Consider the following 17,894-nt stretch of genomic DNA (forward strand, 5'->3'; position numbering starts at 1 on the left):
AGTAAGAATGGAAAAAAAAAAGAGCCTATTCTTGGCACACAAAGCTTCAGCCGATGTAGATTCTTATAGATTGGGAGACTGAATATATAATAGCAGTAGGAGTGTGCAGTTCAAGATTTCTCTTTGGGCTAGTCATAATTAAATGTCATTTTGCTTTCGATTTGGGAACTTTGCCAACTGTCAGGATTTTATGATTGGCGTACATGGTCTGGGCTGCTGCTACTCAGAAAACCTTGACGTTTTGCTGAGAATGTGCTTAGTGACCTAAATAAAGTTATTTGGTCTTTAGTATAGTTACTGACACTATTATCTGAGCACTCATAACTCTTACTGAAACACTATATACACACACATATATATATATATTATATATATATATATATATATATATATATATATACATGTGTGTGTGTGTGTGTGTGTGTGTGTGTATATAATATATCTATATATATATATATATGTGTGTGTGTATATATATATATATATATATATATATATATATATATATACAACAAAATGATACAAATTATATAACAAAAACAGTAATTAAGGATACTGATAATTCATTTGAAACTTATGATGGGGAGGAGGAGACCATCAGTGTCAGTGTCACCATCAGTGTGGGATACCCGTGTTGCCCGTTCCACCTTGTGGTCCCTTCTTCCCTTTGTTCACACCAGATTCGATGAGGTTCCTCTGTGAGTGCATTCCCAATATTGGTCCCCTATGAATGCAATTCACACAAGCGTGTTGTGTTGCATTTGACAAGTGCTGAAAAAAATACTGCATGCACCATTTTTATTTTAGCACAAGGCAACGCTTTCAGATGCGTGCAAATGCTCATAAACGCAATGCACTGCAAGGCTAAAATAAATAAAACTCATTACATGTAAAATGCACACCAAACGCATTACAAAAAACCTGCAATGCAATGCGCATGTGTTAATGCTTGCATTGTGTGAATGAGCCTTTAGTCACTGCTGAGTCCTGCAGTGAAAGGGGGGTCAAAGGATGGAACCACAAGGCGTAGTGGGGAACATAGGTTATCCACCCCTTGCCCATTCACAGAATGCCTTGCATTCAGTGTATGGTTCACAGAATACATCTCAGAATAGACCAGGGGAGAGGAGCAGCTCAAAAACATTATATAGTAGCTACTAGGCATGAGAGTTGCAACTCTTATAGTTGCAGGGAGCCTGGAAGTATAGCATGAGCTGTACTGGAAGAGCTGTACTGTAAATTGTTGGGTGGCAATGGGTGGTGATTCTACCCATCTCATTACAGGTAGACAACAGTAAGAACTAAAAGGTCTTTGCCTGGAGTTCTGTTTTAATACAGAAACAAAAATTCGGAAGGGCACATTTGAAAAACCATGAAAGTCCCATCAAAAATTACTTTATGATAAATACTACAATAATAACTATATAACTGTATTAATAATACCACACACTCCCATTTAATGCTTGCTATTCTTTAAAGGCTTGGTTCACACTACTGCAACCTGAAAGTCGCACAACTTATGGTGCTACTTTGCCAGGTGACGTCCTGATTTGCTTCAGTACTACTTTGATGTGACTTTATCTTGTGCAGGTATACAGCGATAGCAGCATACAAGAAGATGCCATGCACTGCCTGGGTAATCGTCCTGTAATGTCATATCCAAATCACATCAATATAGATGAGGATCTGACTTAGAGGCAACTTTCATTAAAGTCTATGGGCACAAGTCGGATAGAAGTCGCATTGGAGTAATACAGAAAGCTTTTCTAAAGTCAGGACGACTTCAGTGATGCTAATTAGAACACCTCTCATTGACTAACATGGCTATTCACATGTCATGCGACTTGGGGTATCACAAATCAGATCCCAAGTTGCGACAGTGTGAACTGAGCCTTAGGGTTCTTTCACACCAGATGCACTGGCATGTGTTTATCAATACATGCCAGTGCATATACCTTGTAAAATGAATGCATTTCAATAGGAGCAGTTCACACCAATTCATTGATCCAACGTGCAATGCTATGTACAGCATGACAATTTATTCAGCGCAATATAACACAATTTGTGTTATATTGCGCATAGACGGAAAAATTAAAACAGTTGAAGTTTGCTTCATAGCAGATGAAGTTTAATGAAGTTTAAAAAAAGAATAAAAAGTATTGCAGAACATTTTAAAATGCAACACAGAATGCAAATGCTCTTAACTCACACATTACAGTGTAAACGAACCTTAAAATACATTGGTGTTTGGCATCTAACTTAAAGCGTATCACCAGGGTAAAGTAAAAATTCTCCTTTACAGTGGGGGTGCCCTGCAATTCAAAGGGGTAAATGCTCATTTAGGTCTAGGGTACCAGGAACAGCAGTTTTAGTACCCCAGTATCCAACGCTCTTCTCTACTCCCTATGCTCTGCCAGTAGCCTGTTAATGGGCCTTCTTTTGTCCAGTGCAGGGCTGTATGTTCTGCATTGTACTTGATGACATCAGAGGGCAAATAATAGAAAAGGCTGCAGGGAGCGGTCTAGCAATGCAGAGGGGGCCTGCGGGTGCAAAGGTACGTAAAACTGTCCTTTCCGGGCCCCTAGACACATGCATGTATTTAACCCTTGCATTGTGCCATGAAGGATTCTTACTTTCTCTGGAGAGTGTTCAGCTTTAAGCACCCTAAGGAAAAAACTTGGGTGTATTGATGGAAGTTGTATATTGGTGTTTCAGAGTTTTCATTTAACAGTGTATTTTTTTGCTACATTTTAAATTTAGAAAAGTCTTTCTCTGATTGTATGTGGCATGCAGACCTTCTGAATGTTTTCATATGTTTTAAGTGCTTTATGAATGGACAATGGGACCAGCAGCTGTGTGTTCTAGATGGAATTCATATGTTGCCAGTGTTTATACACTTTCAGCGGGCCTGGTAGCACACATTTTCCCTTTATTGAAATGCTGTCTATTTGTCTGTCAGAATATGAATATTTTAACACACCTTTTCATGTTTTGTCTGCAAATTCCATCTCATCTTTGTTTTTATTATGTTCCAAGAACAAAAATGTTAGCATGCTGATAGAAGATTGCAAGGCATAGCAATCCATATTACAGAGGAGATTCATTTTGTTTCTAAACCTGGGGGCTTTGCAGAGGTCATCCTCTCTCTCTGGCCCGTAAAGACTACAGCCTGACAATGCAGGCTTGTTCAGAGGATAATAACAGATACCAAATAATGCTATATGGCTATCCTAGAATCATAGCTCTTTCCGATTTCTAGACTAGAATTTACTCTCCAGGGGTGGAAAATGTGGAGATTATGGATTACAAAAATAAAAAAGAGCGCTTAATGCATTACAAATGAGCAAGGAGCTGTTGTGTGCAATAGAAACCTTTGAAAACCAATAGGGAGTCAGTTTTTGTTAGACTCTACATTGTAAGCATTTGTAGGCTTCTAGTTGGCTCCTGTGAGAAGGAGTAAGGTTTACCAGTGGTAAAATAATTGGCACTGTATGGCAATCACTGTACATATTCCTAGCATCTTCAAGAATTTTAGCTGATTTTGAATGGCAGACTAACTATGGGCAGCCCTGCCAACACCACCAGGCTCAACAAACTTCAGTTGATAAATCCGAAGGGAAAATTGTCAGGCAAACAGTGACTGTAGCCAATCAGCAGCACAGTCACTGTTTGGGTATTCCAACAACCGCGGTCACAGGCTATCAGAATACAAGAGTCGGCAGGGAAGATTTCCCTATCCATGTTGTAAAGAACGGATGGGATAATCTCATGGATGAGCGTGTATGGTCAGATGCAACCCAATCCCATAGCTCCCAACTGTCCCTGATTTCGAGGGACTGTCCCTGATTTGGAACAAAAAGTCCATTTGTCCCTCATTTTGGTCTGATCTATATAGTTGTATATATAATTCACTATTTATAGTATCTTTTCAAAAAGTGCTAAATCTTTAATCACATTTTTAAATTGCTGCATTTGTAGATGTCAAAAGCCAATTTAAAGGAAGAGTAGTGGTAAAAAAAAAGAAGCACTTCTGGGTTTAACTAATCATTTTTTTTTGAAAAATTGCCCTTTAAGGGGGTGTGGCAGGGGGTGTATCCTATGCCTACATACTTTTGCTTCCCATCTAAAAAAGTTGGAAGGTATGCCCGATCCAACCAATTATTAATAGAAAAATGCAGGTATGCCCTTGGGCTACCCCAAGCCTGTGTAGACAACCGTGGGTTGACCTGTCTGTTGGTCTTTTAAAACTCTGTTCTGCCCTTGAGGCACCTCTAACAAGCCTGGAACTCGCCCATCAGCAGCAACAGAATTGAACAGAAATCTTTACTATATTCTTTTATGATAAAACCACATTGTTTCCATAAACCTATAAAATGAAAAAAGTAAAACAGGCCAGGTCTTAAAAAATGAACAATAGTAACAGCTCTGTTCCTTAAAACAAAGGTAATTGAAAGTAAAAAAAGAAAATCATCTAGGGTTACGATACAGTAGAACACAACCTCAATACAGAGGAGCAGAGTTTCCATACCACACACAGGGTTAAACTGCGGTTAAAAAATTCTACACATAATCTGGTTACTAGTACAGCCAGGATATCTAAAAACGATTTATAATTTTTCATTCTTCAACCATGTCTAAATCTGGCCATAGACGGTTCGAATCTTGGCTGGTTCAGTAGTGACCGACTGAGATGCGAACCATGTATGGACAGGCTGATTGTACCCAAGTTAATCGATCAAAGTTGTCAGAACTGTAAAGAGTGACTTTTAAATGGTTGCAATGTCTTACTTCATTTGGCTTTTCACTGTTCCTTGTGTAGGTGTAAGTGGGCCTGATAAATTTCCTTTGGCTGGCCATACACTGCAAGCTGAACGAAGAAAAATCGAACATCTTCCTCCATCCATGCTGTGCAGCACTGTTGGATGAATCCGCTTTCTGACAGCTGCTAGTGGCTAGCAGAATACCCAAACAGCGTATGCATCTAAGTGGATGAGGCTATTGTTTGGCCTACAGTTTCTTGTCCAGTTCCTTAAAGGTGGTAGGGTGGGAGGAGGCCAATAGGGCCACCCACAAAATGGAGGCTGATTCATTAGCAACTGGCTGGAATTTGCACTTGATACAACCCTCACAATAAACTCCAGCCACATATTAAAGGAGATTTCCCCTTGACATGCATTTTTGTGCATCAGAATGCAAGGGCTTTGCTGCATCAAAACAGACAAGTGTGAATAGGCCCTAATACTTTATGTATTGCCTGTATATCACTGTGCTGAATCCACAAAACGTGTATTAGCTTCAGACAATTCTGTTTATACCATTTGATGCAAGCAGTGATGAAATGAGTTTTATGTAAAAAAAAAAAAAAATGCTTTCATAGAAATCAATTGACACATTGGTTAATACGGATAAAAAACACTTCCGTAGCAAAGGTAAAAAAGACACACTTGTCAGCATCCAATTTACTAATTGTGCATCTTATATGCATTTGTGATTGACTGTCATATAATCTGTCAGAAGCAGTAAACGGCAGATAAATATTCCTTTATTCACTTGAGTAATCTAAATATGTAATTTGCATTTTCAGATCAATTAAAAAAAAAAAAAAAAAGAAATGACATCACTCCCATTTTTCATTTGCCTTGAAATATTTTACAGGCTTCTTCATTGTTTGTCTAACGCCTCGCCTTCACATAGCAAGACAGACCCACCCTCTGTCGCAGTCTGTGGTTTGAAGCTTTGCTGCCGGCAACCTGACTGTACAGGTGCACATTACCTGCAGATTAAATTGATAGGGCACGACAAAGTATCCTCTGATGGGGACGAATGATTAGCTTCTTATATTAGGCAGCTTGGTGAAGCCAAATGACTTTACTCTGTTGTACTGTCAGTCAGACTTATGTCATGATTTATGATGTGCATACACAGCCAGTTGTTAAACAGGTGCCAGCTGGACTTTGAAAACTACAGGAAGCCTTTCAGAAGGTTCTAAGACAGGCATTGACGGTTGGTGATATGTTTTCCTTACGCACAACGCCAAATGGCCTGTATGCTGCCAAAGACACGTTGGATTGTGTTGTCAGTGGGTGCCTACAGAGATAACTGTTCTTCATGCCCATAGCAATTCATGAGATGGTTCCTTTCATGTTTCCAGTACAGTATGGAAGAAAGGGAGAATGGAAGTGATTGCTAAGTGTAACACTTCTCTACACATGCTCATGAAATGGAGAAGAGTATCAATGGAAATGGAACCTATAAAATACATGAAAGGGTAAAAGCACTGAACACATGTCAGCCTTTGCTTTGCAGGTTTATTTTGTAAAACCTGGATAAAGTAAAACATGCAGTAACCCATAGCAATCAGCTACAAAGTATCCCATCATCTGTTAGGGAAATCTGATTGTGATCACATTTGCCATAGGTGGCTCCAATTTACTTTGTTCAGCCCATGGGCGTAACAAAAGAGAATCAGCTCAGTTGATTTTTTTAAATTGACTGGTGCCTTGATGCCACTGATGGCTACAATTTTGGCCAACTCGACAGGAGCCAGATAACATTTGAGAGAATTATGGCTAGCCTTAAATCCACTTTAAAAAAATACCAAACACCTGCAAGAAAAAGACATAATGAGCTAGTATGCATAGCATAGCATGCAAAGCATACTAGCTCATTATGTAATACTCACCTGAGATTGAAGTCCTCACTGCGGTGGCTGTACACAGCACCCGGCTGGTGACATCACTCCCAGGGGTTACCTCCGGGTATCGCAGCTCCGAAGCTGTGATTGGCCGGAGCCACGTTGACGTCACTCCCGCGCATGCATGCCATTGCTCCAGTTTGTGTCAGTGCGCATGTGACGATCACGTCGGCACATGAAAATACAGGGGGTATCTCCTATGCAAAGATTGTAAGTTCTTCTGAGCAGGGCACTCTTAATCCTCTGTTTTTTTATTGTATTATAACTGTATTGTCTCCCTTTTATATTGTAAAGTGCTGCGTAAACTGTTGGTGCTATATAAATCCTGTATAATAATAATAATACCCACATACAGCCATTCAGTTTTATTGTTGGTTGTGTGTAGCACGTGCAGCATCTTGGGCGCCGCCCTGTTGGAGGTTTTATGCCTCAGCACACAGGAGCTGTTAAACAGACATCTGCTGAACAAAAGCCGTAGCTGATGGTATGAACTGCATGCTCACACCTGCTTGTTTTGTTCCTTCAGCATTGCCCAGAAAAATGCCTAGACTCACTTTCCCTCAAAAAGGGGGAGCCGTTCTCCACTATGTGGAAGCATAGAGACTTGGGTAGGATGTTTCAAGTGGTTCTGGATGGGTACATTGTAGAACAACACAAAACTATATACGAGCTGTTGACATTTCTTGTCTACTACAGCTTTTAGTCTATTTGGCTTTGTCTTTCTACAGGTCCTCTTTAACCCCATCTCAGGAATGTAGTGAATGGTTGCCCTATTGTTTATTTGCAATGGATACTTACCCATTGTATTGTGGGCTGTATCCTCTGTTGTGCTATGCTTGCTGTTATTAATACTAGGTTTTTCAAATGGTGCGGTCTAATAAGATAGCCCTTTACATAATATCTGTGACTAGGTTGAAAAAAAAAAAAAAATCGACATCAAAGGAGGAACCAGGATTGAAGTTTCAAATGTGCAGACTTGTACTGTGTAATGTAATATTATTGTTACTTCCACAGCAATTGTGAGTAAAAGGTGGGAAATTGATTAAGAATTAAGTAAAGCTATACCTATCCTTCTACATGCTTTGTTAAGTAGAACATGAGGTCACCAAGGGCAAGAACGGCCCCCTCTAGCTATGTCAGTAGAAATGACTATTTAGTAAATAAAGCATTCAGTTGTACTGTATTTAACTCCGGACTGTAGACTAATGCGTTTCGACTTGTCACAGAAATACCGGTACTTACTGAACTGGTTTCTCTTCTACCTCGTTATTTTCTCCTTTCTTCATCACTGTCAAGTATCTTTTATAAACGTCCTGATTGTAAGCATATTTATAGGAAAGATTTTCTTCAATCATTATTTTAACAAATAAAGGGAAAGTATAATATGTGTTCAGTGAGCAAATACTGAAGTTGGAGTCATTATCGCAATCGTTTTTTTTTCAGTGATATTTGTATTTCGCTGCCCCCTGCTTGGAGCTGAACTTAAACAAACATTTAACTAACAGAAGTTCCCTGTGGGGACTCATCTAAAAATCACTATATTTTAAACAATAAGAAAAAAAATATGGAAGACGTGTTAAAAAATGTAATCCTATAAAAAATGTAATTTTTTTTTTAAAAACTGTAATAATGACTTAATGACTGCTGATCGCCGGGCACCAAGTCCCCTCTAACTAATCGCAATGTTGGCGTGAAAAATAAGGGCTTAGGCAAAATATGCAGTGTTCAGATCTGTGATGTGTTCTAACGGGCTTGGCTGTGTGTTATGCTATGGGTCCTAGCACACAGCTGCGACCAGCTCCATAAACTGGAGCAGTATTCAGCTGCATTAAAAAAAAGAAAAATCTTGTGTATTGACCATTTTTAAAGCGGCACTCCACCCAAAAGCGGAACTTCCTCCTATTTGCTTCCTCCCTCCCTTGGCACCTTTCAGGGGGGAGGAGGGAAAGGGGACCTGTTTTTGACAGGTCCCTGTCCCCACTTCCGGGAGATGGCACTGCGGCACTATCCCTTGGAAGTTCCCCCCCTCCTCCTTCCTCTGCCACCGGGCCAATTATAAAGTGCAGCGTGCTTCGCGCATGCGCAGTAGGGAACCGTCTGTTAGGCCGAAAGGCTTCACTGGCGGTTTCCCTTAGTGCACAAGGGGCAGCAGCAGCACCCGACAGCCGATCTAAAGATCGGTTGAGATGCCGACATTGTGGGCTCCCTGGACGGGTAAATGTCCATATATCAAAAGTCATCAGCTACAGTATTTGTAGGTACTGACTTATTTTTTTTTTCCCCCAGGCTGGAACACCTCTTTAAAGTGATTATAAACCCTTACATATAACCAGTGAAGTGGATGGAATCAGGAGATACACAGTAATGAAACAACTCCTACATAAGTTGTACCTGTTTATCTACATCTGTCTTTCCCCTACATTTGTTCAAAGTGCATAATTTACACAGGATCTCTCAGCTCTGAAAAGCAGGGGGCAAGGAGCTGAAGTTACATCAGTGAGGAGAGCTCTGAATGCTTATAGGCAGGAAAGGGATACACCCCCTTCACACAGCACACAGGAACAGAGCTGAGGCTGTCAATCAGCTGAAGCTCCCTCCCCTGCACTATTTTTCTCTTGGTGTCAGGAAATCTTGTCAGAAGTGATTCATGCTGATAGAGAAATGAGGCAACAGACAGAAATGACACTTAGTGCTCTGGATTGAGACAAGCACACACTATAGAGGGATATGCTTTATTCATATTTCATGTCTGAGGTTTACAACCACTTTAAAGCTGTACACATGTAAATGTTTTCATGCATATAGCATTCAGTATAAATGTATGCTATTGGCTCTGACTAACCAGGTGCTAGGTGGCTTCTGCCACTGGTGTCAAGTGGCAGAAGCCTCTTGTGCTCTAGCAACTGAGCGTACAAAGTGGTACCTGCATCCGCATTTGCACTATATGCAAGTTAGCACACACATTTACATGTGTACAGTGTACTGACAACGTTTTTACAAAGGATATGGCTGCCAGCACGATCCGGGGTAAAATCTAAAAGCCCCTTTTACTCTCCTATATTCTTGGTCATGCGACATGCTAGCTTCTGGGTCTTCTCTTTTTCACCGCAGAGTGGAAGGATTCTTCTTTGAGTGCCCATATTGCTGCCTGAATGATGTAGAAAGCTTCCATTGGCTGTCTAGAGGTGGGCTCCTCTCAGGTCCTGACATCACAGTGAATGCACTGGTCTTTATCTGCACTGACCAGTGCATTCACTGTGATGTCAGGTCCTGACATCACAGTGAATGCACTGGTCAGTGCAGATAAAGACTGCAGCACTGGAACACCAGTCTGCACCCTGAGAAGTGTAACATTGTCTGGGCATAGGCTTCAAAGGATAAGTTCAAAATGTAAAATGTTCCCATATTTAGGGTAAAACATATAACATGTTCTAGCTCCTGCCTTTAATCCCCCCTCCCTGTGATAGCGGGTGGTGGATCTCCTCCCTGTGTCCACTGTCACAATTTAAAAACAATGCGGTAGCGTAGGGCTCCACCCACATTCTGCGTCATTCATTGAGGCTCCTGTGAATGATTGAAGTACAAGTACCGTCGTCCTTTGGAGCTGACGGCTTGTACTATGTACCCTCAATGAGCTATTAAGGTGTTGGTGAGCAGTCATGTAGTCCATTGACTCTTCCTGACATTCAGTAGCTGTTTGCCCGTATTGGAGGTACAGCCAGACAATGTACTGAGGAGCTGCAGGATCCAGGCATTGTACCCGCAATCAGCTTTTCGCGGGTGCAATGCTTTACAGACTCCAGTTAAAAAAATAAACATCCCTTTACCTTTAAAATATGGGCATTTATTATTTTCTTTTATAAAAGGTGAACGTATCCTTTAAAATGGGCACTAAAATAACCCATGGTTTCTTTTCATTTCATCAAAGCTGAAGTATACTTTTGAGAAGAGGAGAAAAAAAAGTTTGCGGAATTAATTAAATTGCTGACATGGTACATAAAGCAGACTGTCATCATGACAAATGCAATGCTCTATTTTAGTCATATGTAAACAGGATCCAAATATAAGCATTTATGATAATGTTTCAAGAAAGATAGATCTATTGTTGTGGGTATGCAGTTTTGCTGGCACAGTACAAATTGTCAGCTAGTTTTCCTTTGTAATGCATTGCAAAAGTTTATTTTCTTATTGCACAGTTTATTCATCTAATGATTCTATTGTGTTAAGTTTCTAAACAATTATAAATCAGCTCTCTGTACATTTGTCACCAGACAGGAGTGCCTGCCTTTTGCCGCACCCTCCTTCTCTGTTCATAAATAAGAATTGCTAAATAGTTTTTTTTTTTCCCCTGCTACGCTGGGAAATACATGATTTTGAAAAAGGGGAACCCCATAATGCAAAATACCCTCTTTTCAAAGTGATTGACAACTTTGTAGAGGGAGGGTTGCCAGTGTGAAGCTGTTTAATAGGTCAAGAGCGGGTCCCTATCCAGGGCAGGCAGAATCATTTATCAAAAGTATCAAACAAAGGGCACTAATTACAGGGCTTGTGTGGTAGTCAATAACGTAGCATTGTTCCTGGAGAATAATACATACTTTTTAAAAAAATTCATGTACTAGTTAAAACTGCTTGAAGGATGGTGTCTATTTTTAGTTATTATTGCACTGTTTGCCCTTAAGTAATTTTTGAAGACGTTTACCTATTTACATGCTCGCTCTTCCACATTTTTGGTTACTGTATTAAACATAGAGATCTGTAAGTGGGCCACTAGAGGGCGTTGTGTACGTCACTGCAAACCCCCTATCCTTTCCCTGCATAGCAGCTGAGCCTGCTTATGTAATGGCCAAATAGTGGATGCCTTTATGTGCAAATAAAATAAAAATTATTTATAGACATAAGATTTTTTTATTTTTTTTTAAAACATTAACATTAATTAGATTGTTTGCAAGTATATCTCTTTATTTCTTTAACTTTTTGCATTTACATTTATATATAGAGTAATAAAGAAGATATATATTCCCTTTACGTTTAATTTATTACTGTTAATATAAATATAAAGCTAAATATTTTATATCCAGGAGTTTATATAGTAGTACATAAAAGAACCAGGATCAACAAAAACCCTTAGAAATGAATCAGATTTCATCAGATTAGAGCGGCAGGAGCATAAAGATCATTTTTTTTTCTTTTAGAATTGTTGCTTTGGTCTGCTGGATGTTCTCTTTTGTACAAGTATATAAAGCCTATTGGCATAAAGCAATAATGTACTGCAAACCATAACCACCCATCAGCAATCATTCTTTATTTTCACTGAATTAAAATGGCAAAAAGGGGGGATTAATGGTTGCGGAATTGCTAAAATTACTGCTGCTTCGATTGTGCTTAGGGATGATCAAATCAGGAGTCATCAATTCAGCACTTTTTTTTGATTCTCCTATTTTTTTTTCATGTAGATCTGTGGAGAATTATGCAGTTTAGGAATCCAGGCAATTATGATAAGTTCATTTGATTCTTTGCAGCCTGAGCACATTTGCATGCAGTTATTGGGGGGGGGGGAATTAAAGAAACCTTGTCACCAAGTAAAAAACAAATGCAGGTAAAAGTTCAGAAACAAAATCAAATATTCTAAACGCTTGCTTGCAGTGTTTTTCCTTTCCATTAACAATTTATTTTTGACTTGCAATGTGCCTTTTAACTGCTACTCCAAGAAGAGTTAATTTACTTGTATAACCCCACACATACATAGCTTCTCACCTCTTGTGGGAGTTTCTGTCTGCAGGCCTAGCTTCTCTGCCCCTCTCGTTACCTTCCAACATAACCTTTTGATGTAGCAGCTAAAGAAAGAGTGAGCAGAATACTGTGAAGCAGTGAACTCCAAACTACAGCTCTCCAGCTGTTGTGGAACACCATGTCCCGTGAGGCATTGTAAAACTCTGACATTCACAGACATAACTTGGCATGATGGGAATTGTAGTTCCTGAACAACTGGAGGGCCATAGTTTGCAGACCCCTGCTATAGAGTGACAGCTCTGAGCCTGCTGGGGCTGAAACCACATCCAAGATGGCTGCTCCCTGCAGCAGTCTCAGGGCTTGTACATGTAAAAAGTGTGTTAAAAGTACATGTTATCATACAATTTTTTTTTTTTTAACAATGGCCTATGACAGGGTAATTTTGTTTAATCTGCAGCGTTCCTGGTTGTTATATCAGTTTTCTATAAGTATTGTACATATAGATTACTCGCCTTTGGGGGAAGCATGTGGTCTGGTGGTTGCTTCTACAGTATAGCTTTGGAGTACTGGCATTTGGGGGTTGATTTACAAAAGGCAAATAGTCTGTGCAGTTGCACTGTGCAAGAGCAGTTTCTTCAGAGCTTAGTAACGGGTGCCCAACCTGTGGCCCTCCAGCTGTTGCGAAACTACAAGTCCCATCATGCCTCTGTCCTGCTTGTAACTGTCAGCCTTGCAATGCCTAATGGGGCTTGTTCCGCAACAGCTGGAGGGCCACAGGTTGGGCACCCATGAGATATGGCTTCCCTTTGCAAAAAAATACCCCATCACATGCAAGTAAAAAAAAAAAAGAAAAACAGAATTTTTGCTTGCACATGATTGGATGATTCAAGTCAGCAGTGCTTCTGCTCATTTACTAAGCTCTAGAACAACTGCTATGCAAACCCCTATGTGTTTGATGTGCTTCCAGTGTCTGCTTAAGCTGCTTGGGGTGCTCTGGTTTTCTTCCAAAATTAAAGTGGTTGTAAACCCTTACAACACACTTTTTTCTACAGGTAAGTCTACAATAAGGCTTACCTGTAGCTACCCAGGATATCTCCTAAACAATCCCCTGTATTGGCATGTGCCGATGTCATGGGCACATGCGCACTGAAGCAAACTGAAGCAACGGCACATACGTCCCGTTGCTTCAGTGAGTGTGCTGTTACCAGTGGCTCCTGCACGCATGCACGGGAGTGACATCATCGTGGCTCCGGCCAACCACAGCGCCGGAGCGCGCGATACCCGGAAGTAACTCCGGGAGCGATTCCGGCCGCCGAAGCGGGGTACGAGGATGGCTCTCAGGTAATTCATGATGAGCTAATGTGCTATGCACACTAGCTCATTATGCCTTTGTCTTGCAGGTTTTTTTTGTCCTAAGGTTTACAACAACTTTAAACAGTAGTAAAACAATAAACCTATACTAAAACAACTCTATTGCATATGTATGGCTTTGCTGGAGATTATAAATTGCTGTATACATTGTTGCAAAAAAAAAAAAAGCAAGCAAATGTACACAATTTGTGGATTTTGTGGGAGCTTATCCATATGAACACTTTGCTTTCACTTATATTCAAATCTAATTGTCCCAATAGGGCATTTCTAATTTATATGAATGGCTTCCTAGTGGAAAATTCTGTGATACCAACGATAAACTCTTTGTTTGTATATGCATGCTTATGTGTGTGTGTATATGCACACTTATGTGTGTTTGTGTGTGTGTATATATGTATGTGTGTGTGTATATATATATATATATATATATATATATATATCATCCAATGGTTGTCACCGCACACAAGTCATGGATAAAAAATTGGCCCGGGTGCACAGCAAAGACTGTAGTACATAAAAACCAAAAAAGGTGAACGCATGAAGGCAGTCCAATTCGATGTTTCGACAAGGCACAAGCTCGTCTTCCTCAGGATGATGAGCTTGTGCCTCGTCAAATTAAACTGCCATTGTGCATTCACCTTTCAAAACCCCTGAGTGCCTCTCTCTTTTTTAGTGTATGTTTATATATATATATTTGAGTGTGTGTGTGGGTAAGGTGGTGGTTAAGCACAGGTGCTATTATACATTCCAGCAAGGAAGCATTTCAAGATATCTGTGCAACCCCCGAGTGAAAAGGCTGTGGCATCGTATTACTCCGGCACCGAGATAAGTGATATGCTAGCTGTATGATTACAGATAATAGCTGCAGGGAAATAAGCAAGGCTCTTCCTTGGCTTTGATTACCCATAATGTTAACCAACAAAAGCAGTAACTATAAAGTTAGAAGATCAAATAGGCTGGAGCCTGGCATTCAGCTGCTAGGCCAAATCCAGTGTCAGTCTACTGACATGAGAATTGATTTAGCAATTAATAAACTTACCTGGTGGCCTTTTTGAGTCTTACTAGGAAGGGATTCCTGGCTAAGGACTTTGTTCTCAGTCTTTAATATTTTAATGAGCCTGCAGGCTTAGCTGTGTACAGATGAGTAGGGATTTCTAAGTGCAATGTTTAATGTTTCTACTGCGCAAAGGATGTTGATTAGAAAGCTCTTGTTTCTATTTCCCACAGGCATTCTGCCGCAAGCAATATTACGTACAGAAAGGCTAAACTATATTTGTGGATGATGCTGTATTACTTGCCGAGGCCTACATCTTCATTTCTATAGCTGAGGTCGGCTTGTTGTGTAATGTTAATATCTTATGGGTTTTGGAAGAGAACTGCTCTTCAAGGAAAGTTTATGCCCGAAGAAAAAACAAAAACAAGCATGTGTTTTAATTATTATGTTTTTGAATTTGTTGTTTTTAATGTTGGTTTTGCTAATTTGGCCCACCAAAACATTTTACGTTATGGCCGTTTTTTTTATTTCCATTCTACTAGTTTTGAGTATTTTCTTGGTCAGTATTGGATGCTTTGCAAGCTCCTGCTTCTCTTGCAGTGCTCTTGAGTCATATACAATTTTGCTGATAATGGCAATCCGTGCGTTCAGGAGATGATTTTACAGTTTTGAAATAGATACATGAACTCATTCTCAGCCTGCTTATAAACAGAGCTGTGAAGGTGACAAATGTTGAATGTGTGACTTTTGATCTTTAGAAAGAAGGAAAAATAGAAGCTCCAGCTGACCTGTACGAAACTCGTCTATCATGAATATTTAAGCTCTGTGTCAAAGCTTTTAAAGGGGTAAAAATTACCAGTAACCATTTTTTTAATGTATAATTTTATTTTGGATAGGTTTATATTTCCTTAAAGTTAAATCAACTAAAACCCAGAACAGAGGCACGTGACTGAAGGTTGGATGATTATTATTATCTTATAATAATAATAGTACTAGTGCCTCTATTGCCTCAACCTTATTAATTATGATCATCAATCATGGGTGAATTCCATAGGCAATACTGGTTCTACCTTCATTAGTTCACCTACACCCAAGTCCACCTACACCCAAGTACTTTTGAATTAAAGCTGAGGAATCCTGAACTCTTGTCAAATGTTCATAATTGTATTATCATGTATTTAAAGATATTCTAGTATTCTTTGTTTCTGTCTTCTCATGATTTTTTTCCTCATTTGTTTTCATTTAGATTCCTTCCTGGTCAAGGGATGATACTGTATCCACAAATAGGAGATAAACTGGATATAATTTGCCCTAAAGTGGACTCCAAATCTACTGCTCAATATGAGTATTATAAAGTCTACTTAGTGGATAAGGAGCAAGCAGATAGCTGCACTATAAAAGACAAAACACCTTTGCTGAACTGTGATAAGCCAGACCTAGATGTGAAGTTTACCATCAAGTTTCAGGAGTTCAGTCCGAATCTCTGGGGACTGGAATTCCAGAAGTACAAGGACTACTACATCATATGTAAGTATACTTGACTTTATTTATAACACATGTCAATTCAACTTTATGAAAGGGTACCTTGTATAGAATAAAATGTATGTTTTACTTTTGCAATGTCTTCTAATGTCTGTTGGATACCTGATCTGAGACAGGCGATATATTGGGATATATCAGCCTAATCCCCCTCCTTAAAAGTCAGAAGTGTTTTCATATTGAAAATAGATTAAGCTTGGAGTCCCAAAGCAGACTCAAAGAATAAAAGCTACTGGTTGTGATATATATGTCTAGTAAAATGGGGGGGCAGACTTTCCTCCAGGAGCTTGAAATGGACTAGAACTGAATAGCATGTAATACTATGAAATATACATTATGGCCGTAGCTTTTTAGCTGCATTAAATGGGTTTGCAGTCCGAGAGCTGATCAAAGCTTAAGGAGCAAGAGACACACTTTCATTACCTCAGACCTCAAAGCCCAGTTGCTCTGTGCTTTTTTGAAAGTACTGCCCAGACTATCATGAAATGTAATCATTTTTCGGCTTCCTAACATCTTTTATGACCTGTGAAGTGGGTAAAGGAGTGCCTCGGGAAACATTCAACTGAAAACCTCCAGCTTGCATGCAGACCTCATTAGTTCAGCTTACACTGAGATGATCATTTATTCTGACATGCACACACTCAAATAAGGAGGTTTTCCTAAATGTTCTGTCCAGTCTTTCTTTATTCCCTTTGAGTTTTCATCTAACTCTCTTAATTAATTGCCCTCTTGCCTCAGTGCAAACAATTTAATTCCCTATGCAGTCGCATGAATTGACCTAACGTGGAATGCAGTTGGCTTGGATACATTTTAGCTATACAAGATTACCAGAGAGATTAATTGTATAAGTCTTTTCAGAGTCCTACTAAAATTGCACTGTTCTGCAGATTTCCAAAAAGTCCCCAAACAAGGGTTGAACTGAAAAAAAACCCATAACCCATTCCTTACACCCTATAAGACACAGAGGGAAGTTTTAAGGTGCTGTCAGCTGATATCTGCCAGTGCTTGGCAGGACAGACCTGGAGGATATAAAGGACTGAACTACCTTGTTTTTGTTGGGTTTAAAGTTGGCATATGGGCTGAAATGGCATCAGTTCAAAAACATTTTAAAGGTGCCAAAATGTGAGCAGATTTGGTCACCAAATAAGTCTAACTCCTGCAGGGTTTTGACCAAATCTGATATGGGTTTAGTTGTGGGTACAAAATGTTTATTACGAATCAGAAAACATGCCTTAAAAGTTTAAAGTGGCTCATATTATTGCATGTTATCAGAGAACATAAAGACATTCCTTTAATATCTAAACCTTAAATTATACAGTATTTAAAGCCAAGAATTTTTTGGATATGATAGGAAATGGCATGAACCCATGTTTGGTTCTTTTTTGCTGCTTGTCCTACTGGGTAGGTTTATCATCTTTCTCCCCATGGAATTTACAAAAGAAAGTTAGAGAAAATCTATTCAAATTGTCCAAACTGGAGGAAAATTAATTGTCAAAGACCGGCATTATAAGATCCTTGCAATTTCTGAACTAGGGACAGCCATAACATTTTTCATCACCTTCTGAG

The 17,894-nt window shown here is 39.5% G+C and overlaps 1 protein-coding gene across 1 annotated transcript in view; it reads left to right on the plus strand.

The window, feature by feature from the left end:
* Positions 1–17,894, plus strand: part of EFNB2 (ephrin B2) — a 58,017-nt gene that overhangs the window by 15,966 nt on the left and 24,157 nt on the right. Inside the window, exon 2 of the mRNA XM_077482913.1 lies at positions 16,036–16,316. Within this exon, the coding sequence (XP_077339039.1) occupies positions 16,036–16,316 (281 nt within the window). The remainder of the gene's footprint in view (positions 1–16,035; positions 16,317–17,894) is intronic.

Source organism: Lithobates pipiens, unplaced genomic scaffold (assembly GCF_037356315.1).
Source record: "Lithobates pipiens isolate NorthernLeopardFrog02 unplaced genomic scaffold, aLitPip1_a1.2 Scaffold_16, whole genome shotgun sequence".
Lineage (NCBI taxonomy): Eukaryota > Metazoa > Chordata > Amphibia > Anura > Ranidae > Lithobates > Lithobates pipiens.